This window comes from Rutilus rutilus, assembly GCF_951802725.1.
Source record: "Rutilus rutilus genome assembly, chromosome: 1".
NCBI lineage: Eukaryota > Metazoa > Chordata > Actinopteri > Cypriniformes > Leuciscidae > Rutilus > Rutilus rutilus.
In genome coordinates, this window is record NC_140209.1 from 18,778,011 (window position 1) to 18,803,988 (window position 25,978).

General features: G+C 36.0%; 1 protein-coding gene across 2 annotated transcripts in view; it reads left to right on the forward strand.

The window, feature by feature from the left end:
- The first annotated feature begins 1,165 nt into the window (after window positions 1-1,165).
- The window catches only part of LOC311292364 (uncharacterized protein), a 78,871-nt gene continuing 54,058 nt past the window's right edge, over window positions 1,166-25,978 (forward strand). Inside the window, exons 1-3 of one of the 2 annotated variants that reach the window (XM_084412035.1) lie at window positions 1,166-1,214; window positions 2,156-2,381; window positions 14,189-15,776. In XM_084412035.1, coding sequence (XP_084268161.1) covers window positions 2,222-2,381; window positions 14,189-15,396 — 1,368 coding nt within the window. In that variant the 5' untranslated portion in view covers window positions 1,166-1,214; window positions 2,156-2,221 and the 3' untranslated portion in view covers window positions 15,397-15,776. Of the gene's footprint in view, window positions 1,215-2,155; window positions 2,382-14,188; window positions 15,777-25,978 lie in introns of those variants that run through there. The other variant, XM_084412036.1, reaches the window with a different exon arrangement.

Here is a 25,978-nt window from a genome sequence, read left to right on the forward strand (position 1 = left end):
GTATTTTCTTTTGTTATTGGATTAGGTTATTAATTTTCTCCTCTTTTTTTTTTAGATTGTTTTGTTTGTTATTTTGGCCTTTGGGACACCCTGAATAGATGCTCTTTATTTCACTTGTTATTGTTTAATAAATCTATTACTTTTTCTGCTTAGATTTTGTGTATGTGTTTGATTATCAACCGGAGTGATTCGTTGCTGGGATTCCATTTCCACAACCCAACTTTTGTTTTGTCAAAAATTATTTATTATGCCTCTTTAGTGTTTTTTTTTATTCCCCTAGAGTCGGGCCGTAATAATTCGATTAAAATAATATAAATACATTTTAGAACGTGTGCGAGTGTGATTCCCGATTCTGATCATATATGTTGCCAACAAGTACAGACCATGTGTTTCAAATCTGTTGTTGTATAATTGTTTATGTAGTCAGTGTAATTGGAAGTAATTTAGATTCGTACCAGCCGAGAGTGAATGGGTGCGAACAAGTGTAAGTGTGATTTCCGAATTTGATCCCCGCTGTTCTGTTTTGTCAACAGAAATCTATATCCTATCTATCCTATAAGAGCAAATTGGTGTCCATTCTGAGTTAAACACAACACAACGCAGAGACAATCCTGTTACACCTGCAGTCTGAACACAGCCTAATCAAGTCAAGTCACCTTTATTTCTATAGCGCTTTATACAGTGATAAACAGGCAAATAATGACTCAGTGTTGCAAAAAGAGATCAATTCTGCTGTTAACCAGCCCAAATTATTTCTTTCTTTTTTTTATTACTCATCTCATTAGTTTTCACTTTTTAAATAATTTTTGTATTTGCTTTGAGTAATTATTGGTTGAATGTTGTAATTCATATATTGTTATCTTTTTATATTTTATCAACAACTTTTACTCTCTGCTGATTGTATTAGCATCAGGAAAATTTAATTTTATCAATTTAGTTTGAAAGCCAAGAAGTATATGTTTGCTTTTTGGGCCTTCTGTTTTAAATGTATCAATAAAGCTCAATTTTACTCCACACATAAGACTAAGATTGAATGAGACGGCTCTTTATCTACATTAGTATACCTTTTACTTTCGTTTGATGTGTTTATAGATGTTTTGTCGTTTAGAACTTGGCGCTTTTTGATGATCTGCCGTTGAGCTCGGCTCGCTGCGATCACGTCATTACTGGCGCGCGCGTTAACTTCAGTCAGAGAGCGAGTCTTCAGAGGAGAGGTGAGCAGGTCACGTATATTTCGCGTATTTAAACTATTGTAAAACACATTTTACACAGTTTGTTTATGCAACAATATAAGAGGTCGTTTCTGCCTCGTTTGAATCGGGTACAGCGCTGTTTGTGTGTTTGCCGACTTAAATTGTGTGTGTTTGCTGACTTAAACAATTGAATTAATTGTGTGTGTGTTCGTGTGAATGATTGAGTGTGTGTGTGTTCGTGTGAATGATTGTTTCGATGGTTGGAGTGATAATGTTTCTGCTGCTCTCGCAATCTGTGAGGGGAATGCATGCAAACCGATATCAAGTTTTTATTTAAATAATGTTTCTCAATACTGAGTTTATAATGAGCCACGTGGACATTTACAATCTACACATAAATATGAACAAAATTATAGACACTGAAAACATTAAAAAATTGCTTTTTGCTACTATTACTGTTTAAAGATGTAAATCATGTTAATCATTTTATTAGTTCATTGCTCTGAATGTAGTTATTAGAAAACCAAACTACATTTAGATAGTGTAGTTATTTATTTTTTCATTCTTACTGTTATTTATAGTTAAGTTAACATTACATTCTTTTCTATATTTTTGACAGAAATCATCTTGTGTGTTAATGTAAGGAGGCAGAATGAAATAATGTAGATAGAAATGTTAGCGATGGAAAGAGACAAAACAAATGCATAAAATGTGTGCATTTCCACATTTTTGCAGAGTGCAGACTGGTTTTCTGCAGACTGTTGATACTGTTATTTCTATTAGAGTAATATAATGGTTTACAAAGAGGCAACAATTTATATTTGTAAGGCTGGTATCTTCAATGATAGAATTTGGAGGACATCTGCTTCACTTACATAAATGCTTAAATGTATCAATTATTGTTATATTCCCCCCTTAAAAAAAAAACTCAGTAACTGATTTATTGTTGATTTTGGACACAGAAATTCATGTTCAGTGAAACTCCCTCCACAACAAATCCTGCCTTTAGTGACTGACTTCTCCAATAAATGCTGGAATATTCCCATCAGCTACAAGTGAAGACGAGCACAATGCATCAGGAAGAGCTGAAATCTGCAAAGACTGAGTTTATTAAAGAGGACAGTGAGAACATGAGTGATCCAGAACCCTGCAGAATGAAACACACTGAAGATCCTGAAGAACAAAGAGGTTGGTGTTTATTCTTCATTCATTCATGATGCTGAAGGCTATAAAGCTTCGATATTTAGAATTTGGTTTGTTGTATTAGGATAAATCTTTAAAGCTTTGCAATTATATAGCTGAAGCATCAAATAATAGCCTAAGGGACACTTTCTATGAACAACTGGGTACATTTAGTTTTTTGCAACAAAATCAAACATATTTAATAGTCCTCCCAATAGAAACATGGGATTTATGCATAAAATGGTTTAAAATTAATAATTTGAAGTAGGGGTGGGCGATCTGACGATTTTATATCGATCTTGAAGACGTCCACAATCTACTTTTCAAGCGAATCGTGGAGATCGTGATCTTTTGTGTCCACGTAATATCCAGACTTTTACTTTGAAGGCGCTGAGACAGCAGCTTTACTCTCCGTTTTCATTCTGTGTTTAGCAGTTTTGTCTAATACGTTACTAGGTAGAACTTAAACAAAAAGAGTAAACAGGATACTAAAAATAATTATAATGTAATGTAATTATAATATAAAATAATCTATGCTTTTATATTATTAGTAACAGAAAGGCAAACACTATCAATACTTTCTCATTTACCGTCAACATTCAGCAAATGCGCATTTATATCATTTAAACAAATCTTTGAGTATCTAATAAACATTTAGTTTCACAAACCTTGCAGACTTAGTCGAGTTCAGCTGTCAGATATTCTGAAGTGCGTATTTGTAGCCTGAATGAACGTGTTACTCTGTGCGTGACGGTCAGTTCAGCTTCACTGGAGATGCAAACTTTAAACCCTTGATTTCAAACTATGCTGCGCTATATTCAGTTTCCCATGTGTCACATTCATGTCATTTTTAGGGTTAGGGTTAGGTTCAAGTCGGTACTTAAATTGTAATAATGTGATGCTTTAAAGGTGAACTAAGTAACTTTTTTACCTTAACTGAACAGCTTCGGAGTCATTGGAATGGTTATATTACTTATTTCGGGTTGAATGGTGGTCGTTTCGCACCCCCCTGGTGCCCGTGAGCGGAAAATCCGCACTTGCAACTTTGAGCCGGCGGGTCGCCGGCCGCTGCGTCAGGAAGTCTCGCGTGATATCAGGTCTCGCGATGTAAACAATTGCTTTACGGCCAAAAGAAATCTGCTAAAATGCCGTCATTATTGCGCTCCCTCACGCTGTCCGAACCCGAATGAAGAAGACGTTTTAAAGAATGTCCCATCTGCTTTGATGTCGTTGATCTATAGCCTCTGGTGTCTGAGAATCACCAACGAGTTTTTACAACAGTGTTGTCAAATATCTATTCCGAAGCTTTGGGGGGAGCTCTAGAGAGAAACCTGCGAGCAAAAAGCGAGAATACAGCGAAGAAATCCCGAAACTACTGAGCCCAATCAGAGGTGTTTACGATTCTGCTCAACAGTGCTCAAAGCGTCACATTTATAAAATTTGGAAGAAAAAAACTTGGTACTGAAGTCGGTACTTTTGACAACACTATTATAATGTTATTGGTATTGGCCCGATAAAAGAATTTGGTCGTTAAATTAATGCCGATAAATAATTTATTATTTCCTTCAGCTGAGACACTTAAGTTTGCCATGATGGTTTTGAATTGCTTGAAATATGATTGAAATCACTTCAAAAAGGAACATACAGTGAAGTGCAACGTGCAAGTCTGTCATATTGGCTACGTAAAATTACGTCGAGAGAACATGTAAACGTTTGATCAGATTGAAAACCGAAACTGAAAGGAAATGAAATTTTGGGAAGATCGCCCACCCCTAATTTGAAGATCAATGTACCTCATTCATGAAAAATTTCACACAGCAAAATCCCCATTGTTAAATTAACACTCCTCAGTGTACATATGTGTCCACACTACAGGGTGTTAAAAGTTAACACTGAAGCAGTGTTGAAGTTAATAAGATAATTAAGTGATTAATTAAGTGATGATTGGCCATTAGTGGTGACACCTAATGTTAATAAGAATCATTGAAGGAAAGAGAAACTACTGACTTTGAGCCATTACACATTATTGCACTTAATATGACCAGTTTGACTTTATTTCTGTTAGGGATGTCCCGATACCACTTTTTCCAGACCGAGTCCGATACCGATACTTTCATTTTTTGGTACTCGCCGATACCGATACCGTAACCGATACCTGTATTTTTAATTTTCAATTAATTTTTAATTCATGCATTTGTCATTTTTAAATGTATTGGCAGAGAAACCAAAAGAATATCAATCATATTAGTTGTTTATTAAATTTAAACTTAATTTGTTAATCAAATATATATTTAATGCACTGCATATTCATTACTGTATAAATTATATATAGATAGATATTTTTGTAAAGTTGAAAAGGGTAGCCTATTTAGTCAAGAGCAGCGAGTAATTTATTTGTCCTTTGTTTGATTAACTTTAAAACACAGCAGCAGATTAATTAAACTGCTGCACCTTTAAGACCAAACGCACGGACCCCATTTGAAATATACTGTCTACGTTCACTTGAGATATAACAGACTTTGTTTACTAGGATACTCGTCAAGAGTGAAAAGTGAATTCATCCGTACAAGCGCAAGACGTGAAAGACTTCCATTCAATATCGCGCGCTGTCTGAGGCGATGGTTTTCGGGGCGCCCGTTTTGGATGTTTGAAGTTCATGTAACTTCTTGACCTGCAAATGTCCTGTAATAATGTAGGCAACCACTCGTTAAACATAAATCAGGTAACAGTTCATGTTTTACTTGCATATGGGTCAATGACGTGGCGTGTCAATTCTGGTGTCCAAAGCATATTCATAATATAAAAAATTTATACATTTTTAAATGCACTTCATAAGTGACTCAATTTCCCCCTCTTTAATTACTCATGTGAGAATTTATTATAAATAATTAATCTTTAAGGAACTATTGAGCTCAAAAGTCCTAAAATGTCATTCCGGGTAACTGTCCCGGCTTAAAATCTGAATACAAAAATACGACAAAAATGTAAACAATATAAATAAAAGTATTTAAAATCTACTTGGGCATAATTGTATTGATGTTTTCAACGATACCTACAAATATAGTGGTAATACTAAGCTTATTTAAATTTTTATGACAGAAAGACTTTTGTCCCCAAATTGTGATTTCTCTAATGTCATTCCTGGATAACAGACATCAATGACCATTTTACACCATAATGCATTTTGGCATGTCATGTGACATAATATTGTATCAAAAAGAAGACCCGAAGGAACACCAGAACATGTGCAAACGTCAGGAAGCGTCTCTTAAAATGTTGATATTTTGACCTTTTCAGTCACTGGTGCACTTTGTAGCAATATCATGTGTCCTTTTGGATAACACTGATAAACCATTTATAATGTTTTTATATTAAAAAACTATCTATTTGATCTAAAAGATTACCTTAAGCGATGATAGCTAAATTGTAGTTTTCCATAGGTGGTTAAGTTAGTGCCTGATTATAAAGAAAAATATTTGTTTTGTCATTCTTGGATAACAACATGTCATTCTTGGATAACAAAAAACCTCTGTTAGCCAGGACATGTCATCCGTTATCCAGAATGACATATGCATAAAAATCTAGTTTTTAATTAACATTTGTAAACTTTTAGGCATGGTTATTATAGTTATATTATTAAAATTAACATTATTTACATAATTGTATGTTTTTTGCCATATTTTTGCTGTCATTCAACTTGATTTCATATGATTCAATGAGTCACATGGGTCTTTATCATTGAATACAATTTTGTAATGTTAATGGTCAAATTATGAATAATGTGATCAAATTTATTAATTATCAACATTTTATTAAAGCTTTAGTATAGCTTCTGGTGTTTTAAGGTCAATTCTGTCCTGCCAGATGCCTCTGTCTAATAAAGAGAGGCAGAGACGGTTCAGAGCCAGGATAAACGCAGTTGCAGAAACTAGGGCTGAGTATCTTGGACAAAAGAGAGCAAGGTATTATAGTGATGACTCAGTGGAGTGATAATGAATCAGTAACAAGCAAACTTGAAATATTAATCGAAATAGGTTCACACTCCTATAAACATTCCTATAATCTAAACACGTAAAACGCATGTGCAGGCCATCAGGTTCGCGTTTTTAAAGTTTGTGCAGAAAGAACTTTAGGGTTTTCTGTTAGAACGGTGTCGTGTTAGCGGCCCTTAAGTTAATAACTAATGATCTTTGCGACGGAAGTGAATCAATCAAAACTAACTTTAGCTGGACAATAACTTTATTCTAGAGATGCTGTAAAGCCAAACAATCTCTGTTACTTTAATTTCCTATTATCTCTGTAAAGCTGCTTTGAAACAATCTAAATTGTTTAAAGCGCTATATAAATGAAGGTGACTTGACTTGACTTATTTGCAATAAGCCTAAAGGGGGTCGCACACCGGATGCGCAGCTCGGCGCAGGACCGTGTTCAAAATCCTGCCGCGCCACAGAGCGCCATTTACATAGTTTTATATTAAATTTACATTTATGTGTCTCAAATCGTAGTTAATATATATACGGACATCACTGTGTGCTGCAATATACGTTTAGTTTTATATTTATTTACATAAATCAGAATATTGCTGATGCTAACGGATTTTCAGGTGAGAGTTGTCCTAGACGTGGCGCGGTGCGGCGCTGAGCTGCGCGTCCGGTGTGCGGCCCCCTTAAGGGCCCTATCTTGCACCCAGCGCAATTGACTTTGTACACCGACACATGTATCATTCCTATTTTGCACCTGCGCACAGCGGACTTTTCCCTCCACAGACGCACTTCTGTAAATTAGGGAATAAACTTGCGCTCCCGGGGGCGGTTCAGTGAAAAGAGGCGGCGTGTTCCGGCGCAAACGTTCCCTGGTGCTATTTTGCAGTTACAGAAAACAATTCCTCCACTGACCAGGAAAAACCTCGTCTAAAGTCAGTGGCACGTTATTCAGATGCTATTTAAGGGCGCATGCTTGGCCATAATGTAGCGTGAGCACAACGCGCATACACTTTACTTCTCTCATCTACACAGAAGCAGCAGTTCCAATTTTCGCAAACCATACATTATTACAAGGAAAAATATTCCACATGAGGGAAATCATTGTGGTGCCCATGAAGATGTGAAAAAATAGGCATAAATCTAGCTTACACATTTACCCAAATTATTATACGCCTGTTTAACCGAAGCTAATTTGGGTGGGTTTCTCCATCCCCATACAATGTCTCTTTTACAGCCCTGACGAGAACGTCGGTCTCCTCGGCTGTGAACCGCTCCTGGCGTGCGTCTGGCAAATCCGCCGTTATAATAGCAATCCGCCATGGAACAAGCGCGTCTGCTCTTAAAGGGAATGTGAGATGATGCTCTGATTGGTTTATTTCACGTTATGCCCAAACCACACCTATGAGGTAATGAAGCTACTTCAGACCAACACATTTTAGATTTGCGTCGGGATCCGCGAGATCCGCCCACAAAGTTACTTGCGTTTGCGTTTGATACTTGCGTTTCAGATCGTTAAAATAGGGCCCTAAATGTTTTAGCTGTATAATGTGTTGGACTATACCCTTGGCCATTTTTTATTAAGCATTATAATTTTACAGATTTACTATACATTTTACAGATTTTTAAATCATTAAAAACTTGTCAGTGTCTCTTACTTTGTTTCAAGTTTGAGTGTTGGAAAGAAAAATGATACTGATGATGGTTTTTATGGTAATCCTGAAAAATATTGCAGAATGTCCTTCCGGCTAACAGTATGTCATTCCGGCTAACAATGACACGGGCAATTAATTTAACCCATATTTGTGTGTTAGATTACACAATTCAGTTTTTTGTTGAGTTAATGATAAAACAAGTCTTATTTACTTTATAGGAAAACATTTTTAAACATTTTCCAGGTTTTTTTTTTATTTGGTTCTGAATTTTGAGTTATCAGCAGCCAAAAATGAGCCCATGTCTATATGAAATCCCAAATTGATTATATTAATTGTGATTAAAATGTAGTTTTCCGAGCACTAATTGTTTGTTGAGCTCCAAATATAGAGATCAGTACATTTGTATATGCCAACAATGGTAGAAATGTAGTTAATTTAAAAATTCATTACGTTACCCAGGAATGACATTTTCATGGGGAAAAAAGATCTGATTCACCAAAAAAATGGTTAATTACATTCTTGAAATGTGTAAATATCATTGCATTACATACACAACACTCTAATAAGTATAGAAAGTCCTACAATTTAAATTTTTTGCCAGTTTTATTTTTCTTCACATTTGAAATCCTTATCCGTCATTCACCCATATACGATTTAGTTTTAATCCAAATAACACGTACTGAGTGAACGATCAGCAATCAAGAGCATTCAACAGAAGTGCTCTCTCTCTCTCTCTGGTCAGTTAACGTTAATAATAAGCTACATGCCTCGTTTTACTTTCTTTGCCATTGACATCCGACTAAACTACAAACTTTCCACTGACGTCTGATGCGCTCGACCAGCTCGCGCGTCTGTGCCGCTTGCGCGCTCAATCCACTGCGCATTTTTCTCTTATCAGCTCGCACCACAGGCGTTACTATATTCTGTTTAATATTTCACTAATAAGATATATTTACCTCATAGACAGCCTTCCTTTTTATCCCCATTATAATTTCTGTTGTCAGTGTTTCTTTGTCTGGACACAAACACTGTACACACGCTGCCTGGTATCGGTTGTTGGTATCAGGTAGGGATGCCTAGGGTTTCCTATGTGCACGTGACGACTGTGCATGAGGGCCAGCAACTTAACATGTGGAGGCATTTCGAGCATGGGCGTCAGTTTGTGCTGGGGACAGAGACGCATTTGCAAGTGCGTTTTCAGAAGTGCTGGGTACAATGACGCAGTAATTTTTTTTCTCTTTCGTGCAGGTCATGTTTTGAAAGACGATGTCCTGTACAGTGGCGGATACAGAACGTCATTAATGGGTGGGCCTGGTGAATATACGGAGGGGCCTTGGTTTTTTAAGCTTATATACACGACCAGTGGCGTAACTTTGCGCGAGCCACACGAGAAAACACTGTATCCGCGCCACTGATCGCAGCGGCAACGAGCACTTTGATCACTTGATTAAAAAAAAACACATTTCAGCGCTAGATCGTCTCTTATTTAAAAAACGAACGAAATGAATGCTCTGCCAGTTAACTGGAGATGTTTTATTTATTTGTAGAATTGGTACATTCGTGCGGCGAGATGTTTTAAAAAGTGGTGGGGACTTTAAACCCATCTGTCTGTTACGCGACTCGCATGTAGACTATCACAACGTTAAGTCAATGCGCGCACGGAGAGCGGTGTTGCGTGATAGCATCACTGGACTGACACGTGATATGTCGACATAATATTTTTCTTTTGTAGCTATTTTTCGTAGCTACTGTACATAAATGTCCTCAGGAAACTATTGAAATGAAATTATTAATTAATTAATTAATTAATTATTATTATTAAAATTAAAAAATTTAATTTGTTTTTATTAATCTGATTGGGTGGGCCACCGGTCAATCTGGGTGGGCACGTGCCCACCCATAAATCCGCGCCTGGTCCTGTAGCTTACTAATGTAAACTCTCCAAGCTACTATGCTCTCCACAGAGCATAAAATATTTATTTTATTTTATTTTTCGTGTTCGCATTTATGAGGAAAAACAGTGACAGTTCTCGGTTACGGACGTGACCACTCTGAAAGCGGCACTAAAAGAGACTGCTTTAAAACTTTCACAGAGACCTCAAGCAGAAAGCACAAAGCCTTTCTAAGTGAATTTCGATTTGTATTAATTGTATCTTAATTTTAATCAATGTTTCATCAACCAATTGCCTGGATTTAATCAATAATAAGTAAAGCAGATAATAGATAATAGGTATCACGACACGGAGGCGCCCGCGATTGAACTGGAGCTAGTCTCATAAATGAAACGAAACTCAGCATAGCCTACTTGCCTCACAGACCTGAGAAATATATCTATTATCTACAGAACGCTTGAAATCATATTTTTAAACAGAACAATTCAAAACGAAAGAAAATAGGGCTGGGCGATTTAAATTGCGATATTGTCATGCACATCTCGTCAGTAAAGCCGGTTCCTTGATTAGTAGTAAATCGCCATCACCTGCTTTCAGATGGAGCGGCATTTACTACAAAGAGCCGTAGTTAACTGACAAGCTGAGCCATATCGCATTAATATCGCGGACGTATCGCCAGCGATAATTAATACGATATGGCTCAGCTTGTCAGTTAACTACGGCCCTTTGTACACAGCAAAAACTCCAGTGTTAAATTAACACTCCTGGGAGTGTATATGAGTCCACACTCAAGAGTGTTTAAGTTAATGAGATAATTAAGTGATTAATTTAGTGATGATTGAACATTATTGAAGACACCTGATGTTAACAAGCAGAATCACTGAAGGAGAAAATCTCAAATTGTAAGTTACCGTTATGATGATCAATGGTTGCTTTAGTTGGACTCTTGACCCATATATTATTAACTTTAGATTTTGTTTGTCTGTTGTTTCTGAATTAAAATCACCAGTTGAACAAAGAAAAAAGTGATCTGATGGTGTTGGTTATGTTATGACAATCATCATTTGAACTTGATCACTGAACTCATTAAAATTCTTCTTTCTGACTTCGATTTATGTTGTTGGTTAGTGAATCTGCATAAATGCCCAGAATTTTTGATATAATATAAAGGATTTCTTAAAAGTTGTTTAAAAAAAAAAAAAACATTCTTTTAGGCACACACAGACGTCAAGATTCAGTCTATGCATCTCAACAAAGATGAGGAGCAGAATATTCAATTAGGAAAAGTAAATTACATAGACAATTCAGATCATAATTTATTCATACCGCAATGCATGATGGGAGCCTTTAATGAGTTGTGATTGGTGGCAGCCACTGCAACATGCTTTATTATTGTCACCATTGTTGAGATTCACAGGCTGATTATTGATGTCTGTGTTTTAAATGAATTTATCCGAATTTCTATTGATCAGAACAATGTTTATTAAATATTTTGAATTATAAGTAAAGTACTGATAATCATAGGCTGAAGAATCACTAAACTGCTGCTAACAAGTTAAACCAATCTATCTCAATAAGCTTCCTTTTTCAGATCACAGCATGATTATGTCAAAACATAACCAACACTATAAGATAACATTGTTTTGTTCATTTAACTGTTATAAATCAATAACAGCAGACAAACAACAGTAAATGTTAAAGTAAACATATAATGGTCTAGAGCCCAACTAAAGCAAACACCCATCACCTTAATGGTAACTTACAATTTGTGATTTTCTTCTTCAGTGATTCTGCTTGTTAACATCAGGTGTCTTCAATAATGCTCAATCATCACAAAATTAATCACTTAATTATATCCTCAGCCCTAAATGCCGCTCCATCTGAAAGCAGGTGATGGTGATTTACTACTAATCAAGGAACCGGCTTTACTGACGAGATGCGCATAACAATATCGCGATTTAAATCGCCCAGCCCTAAAAGAAAACTATGTAATCCGAAATGTGCATTTCTCTCTGGCGCGTTCACTACTGCAAAGATCGCGAGTCATCGTCAACTTCATCTTTGCAGAACTGCAGCCGACACAGAAAACACTTGTTTATTAATAAACAATTAAAATGTCTCCTTGCTATATTTGACATATTCATAATCATTACTTTTGCGGTTCGTTGTGACTGCTTTTAGTTGCTTTATTGGCAGCGCCACCCTTACATGTTACATGAACGGGTCACCACTGCATCAGCACCGAAAACAGGGGAACATTTGGTAGACCTGTTCAAGTAGATGTACATTTTTTATTTTAAATTTTATTTTTATTTATTTTACTCCTAAGGACTGAAGTTTGAAGTCTGAACTTAAAAATAAAATGTGGCACTGGCATATCATTTATTCTCCAAGTGAAATAATTTGCTTATTTTTCAGGGGTGAATGTCTGTCTACATTTGTAAAATTATACATTTATGGTAGAATCAAATGTTGTTTTGTTTGTCTTGTCTATTGCCTTATCTACAACACATGAGTGTAATACGTTAAAGGTAGTACAGGAGAGACACTTGGATTTCTCTTCAGTAAAATTAAAGTGTAAATATATCAGGGGGAAAATGTGTATATATATCGAATATCGGCCAAAATGCAATATCGTGCATCCCTAGTATCGGGGCATTTTTACGAGTACGAGTACGAGTACATGAGCTCAGTATCGGCCCGATACTGGTATCGGTATCGGTGCATCCCTAATTTCTGTCATACATCTACACGCGTTCTTATTTAGATTTAACAGACGTTTAGACGGTAATGTTTTATGGAATGGTTCGTTTCATGTCACCATTATGGTGACCAGTGTTTGTTTTAGTTGGGCTCTTTTAACATTAGTTTTTCTCTGGCTGCTCCAACTCTGTGTTTATAAAGCGCATTTGTTGTGGTAAGAGAAACTATGACCTGGGCTATGTTTCCCGAAAGTATCGTAAGCCTAATTTGATTGTACAGATCATTTGTTGCAATTGTTTTACGATCAAGTTAGGCTTAAGATGCTTTTGGGAAACGAAGCCTAGGTCATGATGGTTATGTTTAGATGATGAAATTACATTCCTGTAGTGGCCTGATTCACTTAACCAGTATTATTAACTTATTATACAAATGTTGTATTCATATGCATTACAGTAGTTGATTCCAGCAGTGCTTAAAAAATCTGGAATTTTTAAAATCACACAGACATCAAGAATCTACATATGAATCTCAACAATGGTGACAATCACACAAATGCTTCATGTTGCAGTGCATGATGGGAGCCACCAATCAAACGCATCCATGGCTCCCATCATGCACTGCAGCATGAATAAATTATGCAGCTGAATTGTCCTGTAATTTTCATTGTTTTTTCCTGTTTGCTTTTATTTTGCTATTGTTTTGTTCTGACTTTAGTAGCTTGTTTTATGATGTTCAGAGATGATCTGTTTGTCACTAGTTTGTTTATTGTCACCATTGTTGAGATTCATATGCTGAGTCTTGATAGTGTTTGTGCACAAAGTATTTTCAAAAGTTTTCATATTGCTTTTTGATCTCTAACTGTAGAATCTCAGGGCTACAAATCACCAATACTAATATGCAACATAAAGCATATAGTCAAAGATTTAGACTCTGAATGACATCCATGAGTCATGTCACTACATGATGATAATGTCAACATCACAACATATTATGAGCAGGTCATGTTTTCTCTTGGAGTAACAAACGTGCTTTATAAACACAATGTTGGAACTGTCAGAGAAAAACTAACAATAAAAAATGAAAAGGGTCAAGAGCCCAACTAAATCAAACACTGACCACCATAATGGTAACTTGAAACAAACAATTCCATAAAACATTACCGTCTAAACTTCTGTTGAATCTCAAGAACTTTTGTAGATATATGACAGAAATAGTCAAACTGGTAATAATAAGTGCAATAATGTGTAATGGCTCGAAGTCAGTTGTAGTTCTTGTTGTTTCTCTTTCCTTCAATGATTCTTATTAACATTAGGTGTCACCACTAATGGCCAATCATCACTTAATTAATCACTTAATTATCTCATTAACTTCAACACTGCTTCAGTGTTAATTTTTAACACTCTGTAGTTGGACCTATATGTACACCGAGGAGTGTTAATTTAACACTGGGGATTTTGCTTTGCAGGGTCAAAAATGTTTATGCCAATTGTCCACTGTTACATCAGGGTTCACTTGTATGCCCTTCACATTTCTCTGTTTTATTACAAATTACTGAAAATGAATTGTTTTTACTTGTATTTCAGAGGAGAATGAAGAATTGAGTGAAGTTGAGGAGAAGCAAGTCATAACTGGAGAAAAACCTTTCAGTTGCTCTCAAAGAAGAAAACAGAAAGATGTAAAGAAAAGAAGAGTCAAGAAATCTTTCACCTGCACTCAGTGTGGAAAGAGTTACACAAACAAACAAAGTCTTGAGCGTCACATGAGAGTACACACTGGAGAGAAGCCGTTCTCATGTGATCAGTGCGAGAAAAGTTACTCAAGGAAAGATAGTCTAGAGGTTCACATGAGAGTTCACACTGGAGAGAAACCGTACACATGTGATCAATGCGGGAAGAGTTTCGCACAATCAGGACACCTTAAAGAACACATGAACATCCACCCTGGAGAGAAACCTTACAAGTGTTCACACTGTGACAAGAGATTCAATCAGTCAACAATCCTGAAAAAACATGAGAGGATCCACACTGGAGAAAAACCTTACAAGTGTTCACACTGTGACAAGAGATTCAATCGGACAACACATCTGAAAGCCCATAAAATAATCCACACTGAGGAAAAACCATACACATGTGATCAGTGCGGGAAAGGTTTCGGACAAAAAGCACACCTTACAAAGCATATGAGAGTTCACACTGGAGAGAAGCCGTTCACATGTGATCAGTGTGGAAAGAGTTTCACACAATCAGCAAACCTTAAGATTCACATGAACATCCACACTAGAGAGAATCCGTTCATGTGTGATCAATGTGGGAAAACATTTTTGTGGTATTCAGTCCTGAAGATGCACCTAAAATCGCATACAAAAGTAAAGCCCCATTCATGTAATTTATGTGGAAAGAGTTTTTCACGTCTAGAACATTTAAAAGTTCATCAGAAAATACATACTGGTGTGAGAGAGTACATGTGCTTTGAGTGTGAAAAGACTTTTACTAGAGGGGGCGATTTAAAAGTGCACCAGAGAATTCATACTGGAGAAAAACCTTACAAGTGTTCACTCTGTGACAAGAGATTCAGTATGTCAGGAATCCTGAAAACACATAAGAGGATCCACACTGGAGAAAAACCTTACAAGTGTTCACACTGCGACAAGAGATTCAGTCAGTTATCAAATCTGAAAACACATGAGAGGATCCACACTGGAGAAAAATCACATCACTGCACTGCATGTGGGAAGCGTTTCAATCATTTATCTTCTCTTTACAGACATTCAAAAACCATTCACAGTAAGTAGATCCTCTACAGGTCCAGCATTTTCAGGTCTGATGCCGCGTCTTCACCAAATGCAACACAATAATGCATCAAGCAATAAAATATGTGGATAAATCTGTCTTAACCAGCCATAACTGACATGACAAAGAAACATTATCAGAAGTTTTCACTGTGAATAAAGTTCATCTTTAGATTGAGATTCAGATCAACTCTAAGGTGGAACAAAGAACTCTCCAAAGAACAATGTCAAACAGTTTTATTCTTGTATATCATTTTGCTTCATGATGTAAATGATATTATTGCGCATGCTTATGAGTTTTATATTATAGTCACTTGTGTATCTTTTGTAGTTTGCTTACTCTTTCATGAAGGAAAGTAAAAGCTTAACTGTTCAGGAAGCTGAGATTTATTTTCAATGTGTTCTTCACTGCTGTTTTAAAAATGATAGTTATTCTATAAATAGTTATTCTTCCACTTTTGATTTATTTAGAAAACCCAGATGCAAGATATACTGTCATGTAGCTTTGCAACTGATCCTTCTTTGCTTCTCTTGTAAGTGGGGATGGGTATCGGAACCAGTATTAAACGGGCCCTGGGGCTTAATTACGGTTGAATAAAAAATAAATACATTCACGTTGGGTCTGTTCTGTTTACCCTAAGGAAACCCCCTTTGGGTAAACAGAACAGAACCAACATGAATGTGTTGCAGATATCATTGCTCTGATCCACGCTATACTGCATGGATGCGCAGGGAGTTCTTGCCCAGAACTGAACCATACCGCCAGTCCAAACTGTATGCTAATTGTCAGTCGTATTTGACGATAGTGGTCAAATGTCAAATAGTTTCAATGTGGTTTATTGGAACACTAGTGTGTAAAAAAAATGTCCTATGAATGTGAGGGTTATGATGGCGGTGATGGACTTGAGTGTGTTTGTATATATAGGCTACTGAATATGATTAGGTGAAAGCACATCTCAAAAAAATATGTTTTAAGCTTTCATGACCCCTTAAGAATGCAATGTCCAATGTGATAGATTTTTCCACCACCATTTTTTTTTTTTGTGGTAGAACTATCTGGGGCGTCTCCAAATCGACATCCAATTGATCTTATTACCTGAGGCGTCTCCAAATCGACACCAATACCTTTATCTGGGGCGTCTCCAAATCGACACCCAATTGATCTTATTACCTGAGGCATCTCCAAATTGACACCAATACCTTTATCTGGGGCGTCTCCAAATCGACACCCAATTGATCTTATTACCTGAGGCGTCTCCAAATCGACACCAATACCTTTATCTGGGGCATCTCCAAATCGACACCCAATTGATCTTATTACCTGAGGCGTCTCCAAATCGACACCAATACCTTTATCTGGGGCGTCTCCAAATCGACACCCAATTGATCTTATTACCTGAGGCGTCTCCAAATCGACACCAATACCTTTATCTGGGGCGTCTCCAAATCGACACCAATACTTTTATCTGAGCCGTCTCCAAATCAACACCCAATTGATCTTATTACCTGAGGCGTCTCCAAATCGACACCAATACCTTTATCTGGGGCGTCTACAAATAGACACCCAATTCCTTAAACTGGGGCATCTACAAATCGACACCCAATACCTTTATACTCTAGCTCTTGCGTCTTCAGTCGACAACTGGCCGAGTCTTACTCTAACTAACTTGCTTCCCTAAACTAGCTAACTTCCTGCGCAGGAATAATCAACAAACAGACTTCAGCAAATGTCCTTCAAATGCTTTAATCACGGCCGGGATATCTTCCCGAGCAGTTCTCAGGGAATCTCTCCCAAGAAGCAAGGCCGGAGGATCTCAGACAAATTCCATTGAGCATCCCAAGAAGCAAACACAGATACAACAGTTTTTATAGAATCGAGAAAACAAATAAGATTATTGTGACTAACATGTCACCATCAATATAATTTGGTTCAATTGTTTCAAAAGCCTCAACCTTTTCCCTCTGTCACTGGCACAAGCAAACTCTGTTTTTATGATTACTTATCACAAGGTTTGAGAACTAGTCATCTGTCTAGTTTAATTTCCCCTTGTTATTTACATACACACACACAAAGTCATGAGTTTTCCTCCAAAAGACACACATACATTCAGACATTGTGTTTCAGAGTGTCAGTTTTGTTTGGCCTGAAAGGGAAGTTAGAAGTTAGAAACATGGTTAGTTTGATATACAGTTTAAAATTTCCACGACACCAATCAGAGGCGTTTTGATTCGTCACTGCACAGATTGCCGGTGTCACGAGGGTTGCACACGCTCTCTGACTTAATTCTGAACTTGAACTTGCGTGAATGTGACATTTCCAATATGGATGCGCAAGACATGGAAGAGTTTCTGATCAAATGTGGTAGCTTACCTTAGATATCACTTTAACATCTGATTTTCACATCAACTCACTTCAAAAGCCTAGCACTGCCTGTCCACAACTGCACAAAGTCAACCAATGCGAGTAGACCTCAACTGCTACAGAAAAGACGTCCACTGGTCCGGCATGCCCATCTGCCGAAAGCATCACACACATACAAAACCACACCTAAAAAAAAAAAAATCAACTTTCAACTAAGTCAATGTGTGGGAGTCCTATAGGGCAAGCAGGATTGTATCCGCTGTGTCAGCTAGGTGGCAGTACTTGACTTAACAGTCAATGTTGTTGAGGTTCAGTGTCCATTGAACTGTCAACTTTATTTACAGCAGCAGACAGTGTGGATATCTGTAAATGACAATAGAGTTAAAATAGAAACAAACAGAGGTTTTACTTAAGGTTATCTCAATCAATGAGGAGCAATAGTTTTGTTTTATTTAAATATTAGCCACAGGTAAATTTAGGTCTGTACAAATCAACTTGCTATGGATTATGATTAACTGAGATGAGTTTAAATTTGTGATGGAAGGGATATCTGACCACAAAAATAGAAATTTGCTGTTAATTTATTAACCCCCAGGCCATTCATGGTGTAATTCTTTTCTTCAGTAGAACACACCTGTAATGACTTCAAGTTTTTTTTTTTTTTTTTTTTTTTATATATATATGTTTATTACAGTCATTACAGGTGTATATATACACTACTGTTCAAAAGTTTGGGGTCAGTAAGAATTTTAATTTTTGGGGGGAAAATAAAATAAATCAATACTTTTATTCATCAAGGATGAGTTAAACTGATCAAAAGTTACAGTAAAGACATTTATAATGTTAGAAAATATTCTATTTTAAATAAATGCTGTTCTTTTGAACTTTCTATTCATCAAAGAATTTTGAAAAATATTTGTACACAACTGTTTTCAACATTGTAATAATAATGAATGTTTCTATAATGTTAATATAATAATAATGAATGTTTCTTGAGAATCAAATCATCATATTAGAATGATTTCTGAAGGATCATGTGACACTGAAGACTGGAGTAATGATGCTGAAAATTCAGCTTTGATCACAGGAATAAATTACAGTTTAAAATATATTAAAATAGAAAACAGTCATTTTAAATTGTCATAATATTTCACAAATTTACTTTTTTTTTTTATTGTTTTTTATCAAATAATTGCAGCCTTGGTGAGCAGATACTTCTGCTCAGATACTTTAAAAGATACTTCTTTAAAAAAAAAAAAAAAAAATCGTACTGACCCCAAACTTTTGAACGGTAGTGTGTATATATATATATATTGGTTATTTGCCTGCAATGTAAATACATGTAGCCTACATGAGCAGTGTAAATAAACATAAATGCCATGTCACATCATGCTTCTTCTGTTTCACCCTGACAGTGTAAAAAACAGCTTTAATTGATGGTTGAAAAAAGTGAATTGGTAACAGTCTGTAGAATTGTGATTGCTTATAGCTGTTTCGACTGATTGAAGTGTTTTTGAGGCCGCAGTCACTGATCAGGGGTGTGTTTCCCGTACTGGCGATGTAACTTGCTGGTTCACTACCATAGTACGATGCATTGGTGAAGAATTCTACTAGCTAGTCACGACTGCTTCCCAAACCGTTTTGTCGCAAATTCAACCACGTTGGTTAATGATGTCACGCAGGTGGTGGAGTAATAACTTTCTTTAATTAATCTGTTTGAGATCGAATTAATGCTAGATGTTTTGCTATAAATTACGAATGTGGCATCTGAGGACTATTTCTCATTTTTCATTTTGCTTTATTTCCAGATTCAATCATAGGCTAGAGCACATTCGCACATGCACACTCTTCAAAAACGGTGCTTTAAATCTCTAATTTAATCTCTAATATAATATTTGCTCCCCATCACAGATAATACTTCCTGGCCAAAAGATGTTCGCCTATATGGTACTTCACAATCTCCTCTAATGACAGACCTGGTACCAATACCACAATCTGTCCTCTGTTTTATAAATTATTTTAATGGAGGTGGGGCAAGCCCATGCCAGACCTTATAAATAAAGCATGCATAATTGAAATTTTTACAAAGTTTCAAAACTCAATAATTTTTTTTTTTTTTTGGGGGGGGGGGGGGGGGGGGGGATTTTACACTGATTAAATGAGAGGGTTTTTTTATCCAACACTTTTATCGCCTTCTTATACAGTGTTGCTATGAACTTTAGAGTTGTGAATGACCAACTACTGAAACAATACTGGATATGTGAAAAAATCACTGAATATAAATACAACCTTGTAGCACCAACTGTCAAGAATGGGCTAATGTACTTAAAATTCTTTAAATTAAATTTTACAATATTAGACAACCTTTTTACATGGCTTTTAAAAGTAAGAGTAGAATCCAAAGTAACCCCAAGATGTGTTTTTTTTTTTTACCGGTTCTGTCTAACAAAGTATTAGATATGACTGAGAAAGATCGTAAACTAATGAAGACGGAGAATGTGAGTGAGCACCATAGACAGTAAAATAAATGGACACAGCGACCCCATAGACTTCAACGGAGAAAAGTGAAGTCAATTACAAGCATGTCCATGAGCTAGGAGCAGGAGCAACTTTATGATTCTCTATGGGCTTCTCCCTTGACTTTATCGGACTTTATGCCTCCACGTCCCCCCGATTGACTGCGAGCTTCTCCTCCTGTCTATACGGTAATTTCCAGACGCGTGGTTATGACGCAATCACTAGCCTATTTTTACAAAAACTACTTCTACGGGGCCATACCGTAAGATACAAGGTAATGAAGCCTTTTATACATTGTTGTGTTTCTTTAGAAATAAACAATGGATAAATAGAGTCTTTAAACGCCTCAGATGTAAAGTTATTCGCTGTCAAAGTGACGCCAAAATAAATGGGAGCCAATGGAATGCTAACAGCAGGTGATGGCTTGATAACCAAATTGCGGCGCCACGGCCCCCAGGGAAGGTACGCTTTCCGGTGCTGCGTTCCAGTCCAAAATTGTCATGCCCTTCACTCGCTAACTTCCCTCCGTCTCGTTCACTCGGATGTACGTCAGTGCTTACGTTGCACGAGTGCCCACTACTGGCGGAAACTGCGGTGGGCTGAATTGGAACGTCCTAAGCCCTTGATCACTTGGAATCAGCTATGGAGTTGATTTATTTATTTATTTATTTTTCCCTTTAAGAATTTGTTTAATGCAGCATCCAAATGTTTATAGGTGTGTTTGGGTTGTTTTAATTAAAAAAATTAGAATTCATATATCATAGAGTTGTTTGTTGTGGTGGTGATTACACAGCAAAATCCCCAGTGTTAAATTAACACTGCTCAGAGTTTATATGAGTCCACACTCAGGGTGTTATAAGTAACACTGAAGCAGTGTTACAGTTAATGAGATAATTAAGTGATTAATTGTGTGGTGATTGAGCATTATTGAAGACACCTGATGTTAACAAGAAGAATCACTGAAGGAGAAAATTAATTTTTAAAATGGTCACCATTATGGTGATTGGTGTTTAGTTTGGTTGGGCTCTTGACCCTTACTTTATTAATTTTAAATTTTGTTTGGCTGTTGTAATTCAGTTACAATAACAGCCAGATGAACAAAGAGAAAAGGTGATCTGAAGGTGTTGGTTGTGTTTTAACATAATCATTAGCTGGCCTGAATCACTGAACTCATTGAGAGCATAATTTCTGAGTTAAGTTTACCTTATGGATTATAGCAGCACTGTCCTTGTAGGGCATGCCATTTTTAGCCTCGTCAATGAAATCCAAATAATCAAATCAATTACAAAAAAAAAAAAAATTCTAAGAAGTATTTTGTGAGGCCACACACAGACATCAAGAATTTGTGTATGAATCTCAACAATGGTGACAAACAGATCAACTCAGGAACATAAGCTCATTATTTATTCATGCAGCAATGCATGATGGGATCCATTAATGTGTCTTGATTGGTGGAACCCACAATGCACTGCAACATGCTTTATAATTGTCACCATTGTTGAGATTCACAGGCTGATTCATGATGTCTGTGTCTACAAACAATATAAAGTTTTAAGAGATTATTTGGATTACATTGTAAAAGTTAAAAGTAGTATCCTTTTCAAGGACAGAGCTGTTATAATTACTAAAGTAAATATAACTCATAAATTGGGTTCTATATGAGTTCAATGATTCAGGTTAATTGGTTGTGAAATAATGATTATGTTAAAACACAACCAACACCATCAAGCCACCGTTTCTCATAGTTGATCTTGTTGTTATAACTCAGGTACAGCAGCCAAACAAAATCTAAAGTCAATGATTTAAGGGTCAAGAGCCCAACTAAAGCAAACACTCATCACCATAATGGTAACATACCAATTACGTTTTTCTCCTTCAGTGATTCTGCTTGTTAACATCAGGTGTCTTCAATAATGCTCAATCACCACACAATTAATCACTTAATTATCTCATTAACTTTAACACTGCTTCAGTGTTACTTATAACACCCTGAGTGTGGACTCATATAAACTCTGAGCAGTGTTAATTTAACACTGGGGATTTTGCTGAAGTTCACAAGTGCGTGTCTAAAAGTGGAGTGGAACGCAGCCCGGGTGCTGGATTACCCCCTTGATTTCATCACGTACTGAATGCTACTTCTATTCTGTTAGTCAGCTACTGATGTGTAGTGTAACGCTTGGGTGCCCCCTGCTGACGAACCTGAGTTTAACCGAAATGATTTTACTCAGAACACAGTGCAATCCAGTAATACAAATAAATGTAACAATAATGTCTTTACCAAGTTCAAAATTTAAAGGGGGAGCAATTTGTATCTGTCCCTTTTGAAATCATCAATGCTACATATACACCTCTGCTTACAGTAAACTACTGACAACAGTGTTGCCAGCATATACCTGTTTTATAACTTACAGTTTATTACTGTTAAAATACATTTTGTGGGTGTGTCTTTTTATCTTACACTGTTAACCCTTTCAACCCTTCAGGAAAATCCACACTACAAAGAGTAAAAAGTAACATTGACGCAGTGTTACAGTGAGATAATTAAGTGAATATACACCACAACTTCTACATTGGTATATTTAACATTGGTTCGTCATCCTTAACTCCTTCAAGGTCAGTTGGGAACCTTGGAGTTGTGATTGATGATCAATTGGACTTCACAGACCACATTGCTAGAACTGCCCGGTCCTGCAGATTTGCCTTGTACAACATTAGGAGGATCAGGCCCTTCCTATCAGAGCATGCTATACAACTCCTTATCCAAGCGCTTGTTCTATCCAGACTGGACTATTGTAATGCTCTCCTCTGTGTGTATACAGTCCAAAAGTCCAAAACCTTTGCGTTTCTCTATCTTAACAAGTGTGTGTGATACCTGATGATCATGATCTCCAGCATGCTTTAAAAAATATTCTAAAGAGCATCTTGACTGAAAATTTGACTGAAAAATAGGTTTGCATGATTAATGTAAAAAAAAAAACAAAAAAAAAAACTATTTGATTAGTGCAAAATCTTAAATGTCTTTTCACATCATGATGTTTCTTTGTTAAAAAATAAATAAAATAATAATTTGTTTATTTAAGGTACACTTTGTAGCTTTTTTTTTTTTTTCAAAATAAAAAAAAAATTAAGTAATGACCTAGCTAACAGAATTTTGTTATAAGAACGGTCTCCAAATATTCAGTGTTGGTTCTGGGAATGTTAAAAATTTCCAAAGAACTTTTTAAAAGTTATAATGTTCCTCAAACGTTCTTTCAACTTCATTTTGTTTTAAAATGCAACATTCTAGGAACGTTGATTTGTAACTTTCCAAGAACATAAAAATGTTTCCTGAATGTTAATAGAATGTTATTGAAAGGTTAGTGTGATGTTCCTGAAACATTATTTCAATCATTCAAACACCCGCTGTGAACAAGCACTGAAAGAAAGACAAATAAGAACACAAAATACAGCTTTATTCAGACACAGCCTTCGATGAACTGAAGATAAAAGACATAAACTCTCTCAAGATCTGATTAAACAACTCCACTAACAGCATTACCAGCTTCACTTATTACTAACCAGACTGACTTTATTTCTGTCACACGTCTACAGAAGATCTTATTGAGAATTAACAGAGGTTTAGATGTTGATGTCTTATTGAAAATGTTTGGTTTGAGGTCACCATTATGGAGATCAGTGTTTGCTTTAGTTGGGTCTTGACCATTGACTTTCATTAAGTTTGTGTTTTATTAGTAATTGCAGGTGTTTATTGAGAGCATGAGAGTCTGTGTTTCTTTAACACCCTGCTGATGGTTCCCATATGAACATGGTGTTAAATTTCACTGACAATAGAAATGATGCATCCTCTCATAAACTACCCAGTTGGGTTATAATAACCAACTGCTGGTTTGCCAAACTGGAATAAACTGGATTGGTAATTTTGTCTTCTGTCCTAAGAGAAAACTTCTTGAGGTGAGTTAAGGTTTCTGCAAATCATGCTTAATAAGCTGGATGTCCTTCCTCTGTCATTTATGCTGTTGTCTTCTTCTAGCACTCTTGCTCTTCATTGTAGTCTCCGTCTATCTCATCTCTTTCAACACGTTCTCTTCACCCCTGATTATCCTCTTGATAATCTCTGTGGTTGGTTACAAAACATTAAGTTCAAGTTTCAAAACTTTTGTTCAACTCATCCTGCTCTACAAAAAAGAGGAAGTCAAATACGTGTGTTTCTACATTGTTCAGGAAATCAGAAATAAATACACAGCTTCATTAAGCAAATAAAAAGAATGTTAATGTAATGTTGTACATGTTATAATGACTAATTCTGTTTTGTTGTTGTTGTTGTTTTTTTTTTTTTGCAGATGCATTGGACAATGTTTTATAGTTGTTTTAAGGAAGACAAATCCCTAGTGTAAAAAAAGTATACTTTATTGTATTTGAAATAAATTCCCTTTTTCAATAGTACATTGCAAATATATTGAAAATAAATGGTACTATCTTTAAATATATTAAAAGTATATTATATTAGCATCATGCTTTTACCTATTTCCACAATACAACTTTTAACACACTTTAAAATAATTGTACTTTAGTATATTTTCGAAAAACATGTTTTCGAAAAATATACTTGAAGTGAAAATTCAGTTTATTTTTTAAAAGTGTATTTATTTTCACTTTATTGATAATTAAAAACAAGCATACTTTTAACATATTTCTAAAAAGTGCACCATAAGTACATTAGTAATAAATATATGCTTAATTATACTTTTAAGAAATATGCTAAAAAAAAAAAAACAAGCATACTTGTAACATAGTTATAAAAAGTGCATTACAAGTACTTTGGTAATAAATATATGCTTAGTTACATTTTTAAGAAATATGCTAAACACAAGCATACTTTTAGTGAAGGTAACTTATACTATATTGACTGGGTTAAATAGAATTGCATTACAAAAAAAAGAGACTAAATGTCATCAGTTTTCATCGACTAAAACTAAACGAAAATAGTCATGGATAATTTTTACTAAAATAAGACTAAAATGCTCGAATGAAACTTGACTAGACTAAAAAGAGTATGAACGTGACTAAAATTAATAAAAACTAAAATGACAGCTTGACACAAAGACTAGACTAAAACTAAAATTAAAACAGGCTGCCAAAAACAACACTAAGGGCCCTATTTTAACGATCTGAAACGCAAGTGTCAAAGCGCAAAGCGCAAGTAACTTTGTGGGCGGGTCTTGGCGCTGTTGCTATTTTCCCGGCGGGATAAATGACTCTTGCGCCGGGCGCAAATCTAAAAGGGGTTGGTCTGAAGTAGCTTCATTATTTATAGGTGTGGTTTGGGCGTAACGTGAAATAAACCAATCAGAGCGACATCTCACATTCCCTTTAAGAGCAGGCGCGCTTGTTCTAAAGCGGATTCCTATTATAACGGCGGATTTGCCAGGCGCACGCGAGGAGCGGTTCACAGCCGAGGAGACCGACGTTCCCGTCAGGGACGTTGGGGATGAAGAAACACACCCAAATTAACTTCGGTTAAACAGGCGTATGATAATTTGGGTAAATGTGTAAGCTAGATGTATGCTTTTATAATAAACTGTCTATCTATCTATCTATCTATCTATCTATCTATCTATCTATCTATCTATCTATCTATCGTAATAATGTATGATTTGCAAAAATGATAACTGCTGCGTCTGTGTGTAGATGAGAGAATCAAAGTGT